At 36.1% G+C, this 15381-nt stretch overlaps 1 protein-coding gene across 1 annotated transcript; it reads right to left on the bottom strand.

Annotated features, from left to right (window-relative positions):
* Positions 1-4054: 4054 nt before the first annotated feature.
* LUM (lumican) lies at positions 4055-15166 on the bottom strand. The gene is made up of 3 exons (XM_056341381.1): positions 15003-15166; positions 10988-11884; positions 4055-5082 (listed from the first exon to the last, which is right to left on the bottom strand). Exons 2-3 carry the CDS (start codon positions 11862-11864, stop codon positions 4928-4930), a joined length of 1032 nt encoding a protein of 343 aa, XP_056197356.1. The 5' UTR covers positions 11865-11884; positions 15003-15166; the 3' UTR covers positions 4055-4927.
* Positions 15167-15381: the final 215 nt, after the last annotated feature.

The following is a 15381-nucleotide window of genomic DNA, read 5'->3' as shown; positions in this document are numbered from 1 at the left end:
TCTGAACTCATTTGAGTTGGGTACTTCAGGCAGATCACCTCTCGGAGAGCGTTGGTGGGATGCTTCTTGTAATTGCAGCATGTGGATATATCGGCACAATTATATCCTGTCTAGCCCACAACCACAACTTTATCTCAGAAACTGCAGAACACGGTGTGATTAAAAGTATTTTGGCCTATTCTTTTAAACAGTTTTCTTTGCCTCATGAAGCAATCATTTGCCCAGGCACTTGAACCTGACATTCCTACATTCAAGATGAATGTCCCAAAGTACAGAGTTAGCACTCTGTGCTAACTAATGTTGTACTGTTCATACCACGCAGAAAAGAATTAGGAGGTATTTATCCATTAAAGTTATATAGCCTTCCAATTATTTTCTTACAGAAACAGAGTCTACTTAAAAGACTCTTGAGAGGCTTTTATCCAGTCTCTAAATCTCAAAAAAAAGTTCAGAACCAAAATGTCCTCCTTAAGCACTCTGTTCACTGGGTTGGTAGCTTATAAACTGTTTCCCTTGTTTTGTGCAGACATCTAAGCATACTTGCCAGTGCAGTCCCACATGGGAGAGTTAGGTGAGATAGATCTCTGACTTCACTGCCAGCACTCAGTAGCTCACAAGTGTCAAAATGGGAGCAGATTTGCACAAGCCAGCTGCAGACATCTGGGCATTGAAGGAAAGTTTCCACAGTTTTTGTCTACAGATTCTATATCCAAATTTTAGTCGAGTTATGATTTTTTGAGTATCATGGGAGATGAATTACGGACTGGAACCTGAAACAATAAATGCTCCACATGGATTCAATGCAAAACTCTTCAGCTGTAGAGCTGGTTATTAAAATTTATATTGTCCCCCGTTGGCTACTCATATTCTTAGAACCACAGAATCAAAGAAATTATAAATAAGTTGGAAGGAACATTCGAAGATCAGTTCAACCTCCTTCTAAAAATAAGGCTTATTTCAAAGCCAGATCAGTTCCTGAGGGCACTGCCCATGCAAGTTCTGAAAAACTCCAAGGATGAAGAGTCCACAGCCTCATTGAGCAATCTGTATCAGTGCTTTATATGCTCATTGTGAAGAATTTCTTTGTATGTCCAGCTTGAATTCCTCTTTTTGGAACTTTTCCTTTGTCTTGTCCTTTCATTGTGCACCCCTGAATCTGGGCCCTTTTTCTATAGTGCACTTTTAGGCAGTGGAAGACTGCAATAAATCATGGGACCGAGGCATATGGTATATTCAGAAAGGCTAAGGGAAGTGTCTTGGCATAGCCTGGAAAGGAGAAGGTTGAGGGTGGTTTTTGCAACCTTCCATCTTAGTGGCTCTCCACTGAACTTCATTTTGCTTTATAACCTCCCCGTCTCTACCATCTTCAGTCTATGATTGTTGCACCTTTACATATAACAGTTCAGACTGCTTTTCTTAATGATTTGCTGCCTTGTTGCCAGATTTCACAAGGATTTGGTTTATGTTAAGCAACTCCCTATTTATTCCCTTTCGGTAAAACTGAAGGCTTGTGAGTAGGGATGGGACCCTGCCAAGTTCCTTGCACTAGAAGGAACCAGAAGGAACAACTGCTTGCTCCTTACTTGATCCATTTGACTATTCTGGACTCTATAAAGCAGTGGAAGGCGTGGAGAACTTATGTTTCCAGTATATGTCCAGAAATTCATAAGTTGCTGCCTGTTCCTTCTAAGGAACTTCTGTAATTTAATCCAATATGAAAAATGTTTTTTAAATCAGACAATACTTATTTATGTGAAAGGTGACTCTATCTTTCTGAATGGCTGTGGAGCATACTTGCAGAGCAGTTCCTGAAATTTCATGGGTAAAGGTTTTGTCTATTGACTTTGTATATTGTCATTGCAATACTGCTTTTCATTACATTAGTCACAAATGTTCCTTTTTATGTCTGCTTTCAGTTTCATGTCATTCCAAAAGGATTTGATTTTTGCATATTCTTCCATAAGAAACATAAAAACCATGAAAGTGCCATGACAGATTTGCCCATTTTGACCTGAAAGAAGGAGGGATGCATATTGTAAGTAAATCATATAGCTATACTATAGGCTGCATGTTATGCAGCCCCAAACAGTGTAGTTCAGGCTAATTTACCATCTCGCTGTCTCCATGTTACTGCAGCTTCATGTCTGCCTGCTTTTAAGTAACAAGTTTGCACCTGTACACATAAGTCTTTTATGATATCATCAGGTTAGGTGGGAACAGGGATGTATGCATCATGTCTTCTGGTATCCAGAATGCTGAGGGGTTTATAACCAAGATCCATCACCTTCCCTTCCAGGAAGGGCAGAAATTGCAAGATGCAGCCACTCATTTCCCAAGGCTCTAGCTCTGTTAAGTGTTCCCAAACACCTACATTTCTGCCTAGTGCCTAGAAAACAATTCATGTCACTTTTATAAACTGAGAACTAGGGTACATGTATATTTTTAATTATTAGTTTCTGTAAGATATGTAGAGATCAGGAACTTATACAGTCTTCATAGTGTGATTTAGATGAATTAGTTAATGCAGAAGCAGAAATTTGCTTCTGTGTCTTACAATGTGAAAGCAAAAAGGTACTGTGTTCCATTTCTCCTTTACCAGAATGACCTTCTGCTCCTGTTTTTTCACAGGTACTGTGAAGAACAAGCTGTGTAATGTTATCCCTCTCCAGCTAACTGGGGATTTCTGAACTGCAGGACAAAGGTGTTTAAGATAAAAACTTACTGCCAAATGCCATTTTTTTCTTAGTTGTCCAAGTGCTCTTTGCAAGGTTAAGGTTCTTCGGTTTCTGAGGAAGGTCATTGGTACTGTTTGCAATTTTGAGAGGGATTTTTCCGATTGTACCCCTTGAACAGACTTCAAAATAGCTTGTGGACATCTGTGGATGCTTTATTTGCAACATAAGGGTAGAAAGCACCATAAGCAACATATTTTGATCTATCCTGAGGTGGACTGTTCTCAGTGTCAGTGTGCACACTGTTTCATTTTGCATAAAGGTAACTGGTTTACTGAAACAAACTCAAAAGAAGGATATGTTTCTGTCCTGTTTGCTAGATCAAAGCTATGCGGTGACACATCTCAATACCAGTTTGTTCTCTAAAGGTCTTAGTCTTTAGTGTATTTTCCTGTGAAGGGGACAGTTGTGTCAAAATCTCTCTGGAAATGGTTGAATGATGTTTCCTGTATCTTTTTCTATTCTTTGGGCTTTTTTGCATGCACATCTTTCTTCTTCTCCTATGTTATGATGCCTAGGTGCTATTCCATAGTGATTCCCACTTTGATGTGTTCAGAAAGCCCCAGCTTTAGCTTTTATTCTTCTATGAAAATTCTACCTTACTTTTAACAAAGGTTACTTTCAATCCTTCCTGTATGTGGGTAAAAAAAGCAGTAACACTTCTGAGTTCCAAAATGATGAAGATGAGTAAGGAAATATTTCTATTGTGTCTTGCATCTCCCCTTTTATTTTAGTCCCAGATTTCTTTGTGAATTGTGTATTGATTCTTAATATCTGGAATTGACAATGTGCCAACATCTGGAATTGACAATGTGCCAACTAAATGGTTTGGTGTGGGATGGGTTTTTTTCTGTTTTTTGGTTTTTGTTTTTGTTTTTTTTTCCCCCAAAGCTGACCATTTCTGCTTTTGCTATAGAAACTAGAAGAGTTTCTGTGTGAGTGTTTAGTAGTTTAGTACTTGAAAGGAAAATAGTACCCGTGGGATGATCTGTGTTTGCAAGCAAGTCATTTATGGCTCTCAGTTACTAACACATTTATTTCCATGTGTGTTCCAAGATGCTGACAACATTTGGACTATTCATTCCCAGGTAGAATATCTACTATGTCTCTATCATGAGTAGCTGTGGCTGGATTTTACTCATTGCCCACAGTTTCTAAGAAATTTCATTGTCCTTTTGACAATACTGAGAATTTAATTTGCACTATTTCATAGTACACTGACTCCCATACGGCAGACTCCATAAGACATCGACCTAATGGCCAACACAAGTGCAGTGGCATATGTTAAATTATATGTTTACAAACATATTGAAGCTTGAAAGTAGAGAAAACAGTTTATTTAACCTTACAATAAATTTTAATAATAATGGAACAGCTTTGGTTATCTTGTCTTAACCTGATTATTTTTTTTCAATTTATAAAAGAGTGACAATGCTATGGACACAAAAATACTATTTGCTATGTTTTATTTCTACAATCTGGTTAAAAGTAGCATGCAAGTAATTGAATAAAAATATTTGCATATATGACTTATTTTGAAATAACATCTATACCAGCAATGGATAAAAAATCTTAACCATGAAAGTTTAAATGAAAATATGACCAAAAGAAGAGTAAACAATGTTTTAACCTGAAAAATGTTTGTTTCCCTGTTATCTTTCATATATTGAATTAATTTAATAATGTCATGGGCTCTGAAAACATATTTTCATACACTTTAAATTGTTCTTAGATTTTCAAATATTTTTTTCCTTTGTAATTGATAACAACATGAAAAAGGCATGAATGATGATTGGTTGCAGAGGAGTCTTGTATTTACACAGGCTAGCCTATACTGCTCAGCCCTCTGATGAAACCCACCTGGCTACCATGTATGTCTGGTATCAGCTGGCATGTATTGCATGCATGGCCATAGATTTATGTCAAATTGAATGTTTTTAATCAACATACCAGCCATATGAAGGCAGATTTTGCACCATGTTTGGTCATTCTTTCACTTTCTAAACACAACTGTTTGTAAAAATATGGGCACATTTCCTTAAAGTTGCCAAGTGCATGCTAAATATTAACAAACAGAATGGATAATATGCAGATTGACACTTTTTTTAAAAGGCTTTTCCTAATTTTAAAGAGCTATCATGATGTAATTCCTGTAGTTACTGCCCCTAGAGGGGAACTGGGTGCTCCTAGGTATCTCACTCCAGTGAAACCTCAGCTGCCACCCGAAGGCAGTTGTACATTTCCTGTGGCAGGTCAGCCCGAGTCAGATTGTTTCCATCCAGCCGCAAATGTGTGATCTTGGAATAGGTCATTGGCCCAACAACCTTACAGAAGCTGCTCAACGGGAACTCTGAAACAAAGGGAACATGAAGAAAAGAAAGTGTGAATAATTAGGGCAAATAGGGGAAAAACATTATTTTTCTGCTTTTTATAAATTTTATTTGGAAATTTTGACCTTCATTTATTCTACTATTTTTCAGTATTTTGCATATCCACTGATACAATTTGCCATGAGTTTAAATAAACTAGAGGGGCTTGTGTTAGGAAAGGTTCTTTCCATTAGTTGTGAGAGGTTCAGAATTTCAAGACTGAGTTTTTCAAGCGCTATGTGCTCCCACTTGATTTTTAAGACTTTAGATTTCATATAGAGGTCTAGTCCTGCATTTAGAAAAAAAGGTAAAAAATGAGTTTCCAGTTTTAGTGGGGATGCAGAGGGAAGAATCAATTATGCTGGGTACATTACGATGGAAGCGTAAAACAGTGCTACATAAGATACTGAGGGAAGTAAAACATTTCTGGAGAAACTGAAACCATGATATGGCCCTACCCTTAAGAACAGACAGTCCAATAGGTGTCTGTGTCAAATATTATTTTTCATGCGTCATTGTGTTTTACTAGCTTCAAAATGAAGTTTCGGGCTGGGGTTGGGGAGGAGTTTTACATTTAAATTTTATAGTTGAACCTTTCCAGAACAGTGGGATTAGAAGATTAGTAGAAATGTAAAAAAATATTTTAAAAAATTTTTATTGTAATGTATAGATCATGATATATATATTTTCTTTATTCAGTTGAAGTATTATTTGGTTCACATAACACCAAACAGGTCTTGAATGGAAAACTATGTCTTGTCTCTTATGAGTATATTAAACTTAGGCCAGAATTTTCATGAAGCAGAGTTCTGTGCTCAGTATACATAAGCATACACATACGTATGTTATACATCCCTGTCATGCCAAGATCTATCCTCAAGAGAGAATGTATGTGATTAAACCTGATGTTCCCTGCATATCACATTGTGAACTCTGCAAGGATGGTCCTTCACTCTCACCCATGTTTACTTTGAGTCAGACAAAGGATTAGTCCATTGAAAAACTAAATCACTATTAAAGCAGTCTGAAGAGGCTTGTTCTTCAGGCCATTGACATCAATTGAACTCACACAGAAAATACTTTAAAGGGACTCCTTTAAGAAACCCAGTCACTAGCATGCAGACAAATTTGGTATCTTCAGTTGATTTTATGTTGCAAAGGACTAGCTCCCATAACTTCTGAGAAATCAAGGTAGTTTTATCAAAATCAGATACCATTTTAACTACCAATCATACGTCATTTATGAACTTTTGAAAACACCACCTTAGATATCTTTTCTGCATGATTATTTAAGATACGGTGATGGCCGAAAATATGTTGTAGTGTTAAAGGAAGTGGAGGAAATGTCTTTCATATCTCCACTTTAACTTCAATAGGATTCTTTCAGAACTGGCATTACAATAACCATCTATCATTGATGAAACATGGCTTGTGTTAACCAAGTGCAAATATGCACCCATCTGTGCACACAGCTCTTTAAAGCATGAGAACTTAGGTAATTTTTTGGACACAGAGAAGTGATGTTGGAGAATGGGTAAAGATTTGTGTGTCTTTCACAAAATAAGTTGTTTTGCATAGAGATTGAGGAAATGTACTTCAAACATTAGATGCTGATCACCAATTTGATTAAGAAAATCAAAAAAGTTTCGTAGATTTTGTATATTGTACAGCTTTCTTTTGGAAGGGTAAGAGATAAAATGTGTCCTTAATGGCACATTTATTAGGCAGTCCATATTGCAATACAGTATAATTTTAAGATTGCAGACAAATTGTAATACTCTTCCAATTCAGAATGTACCAGCTAAAGTGAACTGATGATTCCTGTGAAATTTAGAATCATATAATCTGAGAGATGTTTATAGGATTGGATCTGTGTGGAATTTTGCTGAATGAAAACATAAGTTCCTGAGACTTTGAATGTATTTGCTTGGCCTACAGGCTATACCATTAACTATTTAGGTCCACTTTTCTGCAGATAGTTTGGGTGTAATTTTTAAAGATTAGGATAAACATGAATTCTAATACAGATATTTTTTATCCATTTTCTTGACATTCAGGAATGACATGGTAAGTATACTTTGTTGAAGCTAGACATTTAAAAACTTTATAAATTTGCTGATTTGTTTTCTTTCCATATTGTTACTTTTGAGCATAAATACTTCTGGTTGCAAAACAAGGTGTTCTTATACTTCAGTAGATGTCTGATTATTCAAAGGATGTAACTTCATGCATGTAAACCACAAAATTTATCTGTGTTACCAAAATACTTATATGTGCTGACTATTTATGAGACTGAAAACACTTTGGAAGCGGATGCAGATCTAGTCCTCACAGAAGTCAAGGAAGCTCCATCTTGGGCTTCAGTGGGATTTGTCTCCAACATTTGGTGCGCACTACGTTTGTGTATTATTTTTTTATACAGTTAATATAATTGTCAGGTTTTAGAAGCATATTAAAAATGTTGGTTTTCTAATTGTATTCTCCACTAGCAGAAAATAATATAAGTGAGTCTTGTGAAAACACTTGATGTGTTGTTACCTATATGATCTATATGGGAACTCCAATTAGTTAGACTAGAGCAATGTTGCACAAAATGTGTCAGTGGCTTACTTCCTTCCTTATTATGCTTATTAATGTTTCAGGTGTTTAAATGTCTTCTTGAATTTACAGTATTCAGGTTCAAAGGCAGTGTACCTGGAATTTTGCCTCTAGTATGGCATTCATATTTTCCCAACACAGAATTCCTGAATGAGCCAGACATTAAGAATAAGAAGGTTTGGATGAAAATTTGATTTTCATTTGAATTATTATTTTCTCACTAAAAATGTCTGTTGCCATAAGAAATTCTGATATTCTAACAAAGTACTTGAAAATTTAAAATACCTGGGGTAAAAAAATAAAAAAAAAAATCGGGAACAGGCATCCTCTCTCCTCTCCTATATCTATAGGGCAAAACAGGAGCCTAGAAACACTTATATTTTAGACAGAATTCATTTCTTATTATGTGCTAGGGGTGAGAGCGTATGCCTTGTACCTCATGAGTGTAAGCAGCCTTTAGCTAATCTTTAGAGGAAGATTAACTGTGCAAATGTTCCTTATTCAGGTGTGCAATACCGGGGGTAGCCCTAATGGAATCTGAAATCCTATACTCATCCTTGGGGGTCTGTGGTCCCACAGTAGTCATGTGTGAGTTGTATCTTCCTAGGCCATTGTAAAAAAATCCTTTTGAGATTGGTGCAGTGAGCCAGGTAACAGACCATAAAGCCCCTGCACAAATAACTTTGTTTAGAATAAGTACAATTATGGTACAGGTACTGATCCAGCTGATAGACTGGAGCAGATTATTTTCACATTCCCCCTTGTTATACTCCATTCACATTGTATGTTCCTGGTGGGGTTTCCTGTGGAAGCAACAACTCTCTCCTTAACCCTTTACAAGCACAAATTAAATATGGAGAAGTCTGCATTTGAACCCTCTTCTTGTGTCACTGAAACTTTTTGATTCCTTTTTCTATCCTGCAGTTTCTTTTTGCCTTGAGGAGTCTACAAAACAAGTATGTGTGTGTGTGTATACATATATGTCATCCTAATAGCATCTTAGAGCATGGTAGTGAGCCACTGTTGTTATTAAACAGAAAATTCCACCCTCTAAATTACTACTAATAAAAAATATTAAAAAAAAGAAGTTTCAGTTTAGAAGGTACTGTGTAGGTTTGAGCTTGGAGATCCAACAAGCATCAAGTACAGTAGATAGCGTATACAGTTGATACTTAACTTACATTTAATATAATGGATGTGCTTCATTTAATTAGAGATCAGAGGAGTTACTCTGAATTTGTCTTCACTCCAGATTGCTATCCACTTTGACCACTGCTCCACACACCACAGATGAAAACATAATGAACATAATGAAGCCAATTCTGCTATAATTTTTTTAATATATATGTTAATCAACTCTTGTTCAAAAAGTTTGAAGTCACTCAAATAGGGGTATTTCTCAAACATGTAATTTCTTTAATGAAACTCATGGACAATAACATAAGAAATATTTCCTTTCTTTCTGGTATTACCAGAGTTGGAATCAGACTACTCTTTCTTAGACAAATATAAATGTTTATTGCTCACCTAAAGGTACCTGAGAAAAAGGTACACTAACAAATTAAGAACTCTGGAGAAATATATTTAAGTTAAATTTCAGTATAAATGAAAACTTTAGATTATGTAAGCATAAGCTGGAAGATTATACCTTTTGTACATTTAAAGGCAAATCATTACCCCTAAAACAGAAGTCTCTATCTCACAGTATTGTACCATGGGCCATAGTATGGAAGGGAAGCTTGCCTTGTTTACAGTCATCCTTACAAAAATCTCTGGCAAATTAAAAAAAACCCCAACATTAAAAAAAGAAACTGGTCCTTTGTTTGAGGCCCAAATGCTCAAAGAACAGTCAATTTTTACAAAGACTAAGCACTCACTGTATGGTCAGGTGTAATGAATAGTGAACTACAAAGGCTTTGATCACAATGCTTATTCCTAACTAAATTTTGTCTCACATTGTCAGTTAGCATCCTAAGAAACACAATATTATACCTGTGAAATCAGATAGTCAAGAAAAGTTATTATTGAAGTCTGCTAGATTTTATGGTTAAGCAAAAACCAGTAGAGTGAGTTCTCTTGGGTCTGTTCATAGGGTAGCAATGACAGTGCAGCAGTAGCTGGTGCTCATCCACTCCTCACACCATCCCCTCTCATCAAAACAAGGAACTGAGATGTAATGGGGGTGGTGGAGGGTGGTGTGTGAATCATAACATTGAGGAAACTGTGAAGCATAGCAAATACAAAACGTTTCAAAAGGTCTTGTCCTCTGGTAAGTTCTGCACTCAAATATTTGACTTTAGAAGCTACATCTGTATGGACTTAGCTATGTATGGAAGAGTTAACACCGATATCCTAAACCCCTGATGGATACAAGCAGGCAAACAAAAGAGACATGTTTATGGTTTACTTTATGCCAGCTGGCAACATGATGTCACACCAGGGACCACCACTGACATAGGTACGGCTGGAGAGCTTCTGACATGGTGGTAAGGCCCCTCCAGCTCTCCAACATCTCCTTCCCACCTGAGGATTAGGAGAGCTCTGTAAAAGCCCTGTCTCAGTAGAAACCTACATGATCTCATGCAAGGTGTGACATTTATTGACTTCAGAAGAAACATTTTTTCAAATCATGATTGAATGGAAAAAGCTTGCCACCTGATCATACAATGTGGGAAGTGGGAATGAAAATTAAAATAGCTGTAGCTCTTTGGATTTCGAGATGGGTTTGGAGGGACACTGCATAGGAGGAGGGAGGAAAGAGAACAAAGCAGCTACTTTGTTGTATCTTTTTCATTGTGCTTTGTGGCTGATACCTTATGAATTTTTTGTCTTCTCCCTCTCTCCACCCTCTAGCACTTTTATAACCAGCATCCTGAAAGGTTACACATACCACAGTCAGATCCTCAGCTGCCATCTGTCTCTTTTTTGCTGACATTTGGATCTTCCACACTGATCAAACTTTTCCCATTGTTTTTTCCTCAGTTGTGTAAGACAACTGCTCTTGCTTCTATGGAGTTACTCTAATTTACACAAGATGAGAATTTGACCAATAATACCCAAGTTAGTATAAAACCAGAGATTTCTCTCTTTAGGTAATTTGAGTAGCTATCAGATAAATATCTCTCTTTTAACATTAATGTGGACAACAGTCAGAGAAATGTCAGTGTGCTAACAGTCCAACCAATACCATTTCTTCAGGCTGGTTGATCTACCCTTTCAGACACTTGCATTGTCCATCAGTGTCTAGCCCATAGTAAATATTAATGAAAATACACAAATTTAACTCACTGTTAATTTTGTTGACTTGGAGGTAGAAGTTTTCGAGGTTCTCACTGACAGTTGGAATGCTCTTCAGCTGATTGAAGGAGAGATCCAACTCAACCAGTGACGTGATATTGAAAACATTGCCTGGTATTCCAGAATCTGTTAATTTATTGTGGGATAAACGTAAATATTGCAAGGCTTTAAAACCCTGGAAGTACTCATTGGGAACATTGGAGATCTGGTTATTATCAAAATACAGCATGAGTAAGGAATGAGGCAGTCCTGTTGGTAGCTTTGTAAGTTGATTGAAACTTAAGTCAAGATACAAAAGTGAATTCAGGCCTTTAAAAGCCCCAGAAATAGAATCTGCTTTCAGCTGGTTGTTCTGGAGGTGAATGACAGTCAGATTCACCAGCCCCTCAAGTGCACCGGGATTGACTTTTGTGATCTTGTTGTGACTTAATTGCAGGTCATCCAGAGTTTTGGGGAGTGGTCCAACTGCTTCCGTCAAATTGTTGTAGTTAATGTGAAGTTTCTTCAGATTCTTTAGTTTAGAGAAGACTCTTCCCTTAATTTTCGAATTTTCCAAATGGTTGTGATCTAGGATCAGCCACTGTAGGTCTGTTACGTTATCAAATGTGTTCTCTTCAATGCCCTCAATCATATTGTTTCGAAGATAAAGGTATTTTATTCCACTTGGCACAATTGGAATGGTTTTCAGTTTAAGATTGTCACAATACATGGCAGTAGGGTAGCTTAAAGGACAATTACATTCTGGGGCACAGACTGCTGAGGATGGCCCAAAAGGATCATAACCATAATCATCTCCAGGACCATAGTCATATTGACAAAAAATGCCACTAATCAATAACAGAAAGACGGGTAGGGAGTTTAAAGTCATCTTTGCAATGTGTCTTGTCCCTGTATGGTGAAAGGGAATAAAAAAGTTATAACTTTAATTTTTAATCTCGTTCAGCAATATTTGAAATTTTACCACATAAAGCTTATAATTAAAAGCTAATTAATTTAGGCTTCCTGTTCAAAGCTACTAAATATATAATTTTGTTAGTATTGCATTGTTACTACTGAAAACCTGTAGTCCCTGTCTTGTTATAATCAGCCTTTGTAATGTAAATTTGCAGGTCATTCTGCGGCTGTAAGTAAAACATTCTTTATATCTTCCTTCGTTCATTCATTAAGTCACAAGAAGGATGATACAGCCCAAGTTTTTAAAATTTGACACAGAAGAGTTTTCAAATTCAGTTTTGCTGAAGGCCATGTTCAGAGGCAGTTCTGCCATTTAAACTTTATCAAGCAATCCTAATATACTGAATTGCCTCATATTTAATGTGGCAATTTGACTGAAGTTTGAAAAAGGCAAGGAAGTTACAAACTCAGATTAATGATCTGCTGTAGAGTGTGTTGTTAAGATTCTTGTAGTTTGAAATATCTTCTCCTCAAGGATCATGTCCATTAAAGCAAAAAGTACACTAACTGTCATACTCACCTAAAGAACAAACTAATAGAAATATAAAGCATATTCTCCTGGACATGTCAAGCAACAAAAAATGCATATGTGTGCATGAGTATGCTTTATCTAATATGGATCTACAGCAGATCTGAAACGAATGAAATTCAGATAGTGCAAATGTTCTTGCAAATTCTATATATAACAATTTTTATTACATTGTATGATCATCTTAAATCAATAGAACAATCAAGTACTTGCTTCACATAGTTGGTCTTCCAGTTCACATACAGCAGAAGGGCATTCAGTGTCAGTAAACACATCCTTGGGGATCTTTTGCTGTGATTCAGTATGACTGGTCTCACCTTTTTAAGGGCATACCTTGCTTGTCAGATACTCCACAAGATACTTATCTGTGAAGATTAGTGTCTTGCTTTTATTTCTTACTACCTAGATAGATGTGTTGGAAAAGTGAGTCTAGCATCACTGGAGTCAATGAGCTTACTTTGATTTTCACCAGTATGACAAGGCTTGGTGTACCCAACAACTGTTCAGAGATTGAGATGATTAAGAAATTCCTCTGAACCTTCTTTTAAAGTAATTTCAGAAAGCATGTGAAGCCTGTAAAGAGACCACCAGGCATTGGTCTCAGATCTGGGCAACCTTCCAGCAGAGTAAGTCAGTCTTGCTATTGGCATTGCTTAACATAGAGTACAGTTTTTAAAACAGGGCATAGTTAGAAAGTCTTCCCTAATTCTAAATTTTCTTGCTTTTATTGACTTGATAAAAGCCACATCACATTCTAGACAACTAATAATCTCAACTGAAGTACCTCTAGGCAGGGCCTATTGATCTGCTACAGTACAGCATGAATATTTTTTTTAATTATCTCCATTATCTCCATTATGTCTCATTATCTCCAGTCAATTACCCACAAAGTCACTCTGCTAGATATTAAGCTGCTGTCCCCTGAATAAGGACAACTGTATATCGTCTCCATGGCATCAGTCCCATCAGATTTAGCAATTACAAACCATAGGATAGAACAATCATTGAAATATGAGTAATCAGTGTGATTTCCTTTGTCTGTTCTTCATTACTGCATGAGAACATGTAAACTCAACCTTCAGTCCCCTGCTGGTATAAATAAGTGCAGCTCCTCTGAAAGCAAAGTCACTAGTGACACAATTCAGCTCAAAATCTGGTCCTATTTAAGCACTAAACATTAAGGATGGGGGACTAAGTGCTTCTGTATTCTAAGTGTAAGACAGAGTGTAATGGAATCCTTGGACTACACTCTTTGGCTTTACAGTGGTATTTTTACACATCTGCATCATTTTATAGTCTTACTGATAAAGTATCATAAACATGCTATTTTAAATTCCAATTATATTGTTCTTCTATTTTCAAATTACATTTGTAATGCTAAATTTTATTCCTGATATCATAGGCTGACAGTTCTTCTAAATAGTATACAAAGTTTAACTATGCAGAACCCTGAAAATAATTTTTAAAATTAGATATCAAATGTTTTTAATTACTTTATCAACAACATTTTAAAATGTAGGTGACAATTCTGTAGTGCCAGAGCATATGAGCATGTTTGTGACAAAAAATAGCACAGTAAAGTACATATGTAGTATAGATAACTTGTTTTATTCATGGATTTTTCATTCACATATCTAAATGTTTCTCTGTCAGAAGTATAAAAGGTAAATAGATTTTCTACATGTGCTTGTCTGTTGCACTGAACTGTATGAATCCAAAAGATAAATCAGAATAGATTCCTAGATGCTCATCTTATAACATAAGCAAGCTTGAACTAATTGCCTTTTTGTTCTAACCTGTTACGTTGCAAAACAAGTGTGAAAATATTTGTGAAGTTCCTCAGGCTACTTGCCAAAACATACTAAATGGCATATCCACAAAATAATCATTGGAAAAATGATTACTACAGTAGAGTAGACAAACTATTCAAAGTATTTTGGAGCTAATCTATATTACCTTAATTTTAAAGTTGTGAAACAAGATAAATAGAAACTTATCATTCAATCAGCCTTAAACTAAATATACCTTAATTCTGCAACATAAGCACTTACACAGTTTGCAAAAGATCTAATTTTTAAAAATTTCAATATTATATTTAAAATTAGCAAAAAGAAAATCAAAATACCTACAATTTCCCTCTCATAGTTTACTTGATTAATTATTTAAATATCAAGATAACTTGTCTTTTTGTAAAATGAAGCAAAATTCTTTAAGAAATCGAGTCTGTGGAACTCTTACTAATAGATTATGAATGAATAAGTAAGCAGTGAGTAGTCTTACAAATTTCTTTGTACTGTACATCAACTCTTTGAAGTAGAACAAAAAAGACTAAAAAAGAGCAACACTGATGCACAAAATACGTGAGATTGTTTTAAGGAAACTGAGAAAGCAAATCCACCAAGCAACTGTTGATTTGTGTTCAATTTACAAATTGGCAAACTTATCCTGACATGTTTTCACATTCCCATTACAGCTACACTTAAATAGCTGAACATTACGGTTAAAACATGCAGCAGCACTTACCTTACTGCCTTGAAGCTGCTTTCCTTAATTCCCAGAGCAGATGCAATAAGGGACTGTATCGACCAATATATGCTGTAAACAGTGTCAGGAGGTAAAAGTCTGCCAGATCCTCTGTGTTACAAGAGAGAAAAAAAAAAAAAAAAAAAAAAAGAAAAAGAAAAAAAGCCCTAGTCACGCTGTTCTCTGAAGCTGCTATGTCATCATGGTGATCTTGTGGTGTGGCATGTACAAAAATGCAGCTCTTTAATGAAGTGCAGGTGGATAGCATATTGTGTACAAGGACAACCCATCTGTTATTCCTGTGGGATGAGAGTATGACCAGTGTTTCACAAACCTGAGAAAGTTTAGACCACTAGCCATAGCCTTATACAAGGAATTT

The sequence above is a fragment of the Falco biarmicus genome, chromosome 5 (genome assembly GCF_023638135.1).
Source record: "Falco biarmicus isolate bFalBia1 chromosome 5, bFalBia1.pri, whole genome shotgun sequence".
In the NCBI taxonomy this organism is placed as follows: domain Eukaryota; kingdom Metazoa; phylum Chordata; class Aves; order Falconiformes; family Falconidae; genus Falco; species Falco biarmicus.
Note: the sequence above shows the minus strand (reverse complement) of the source record. Positions and strands in the feature narration are given on the sequence as shown.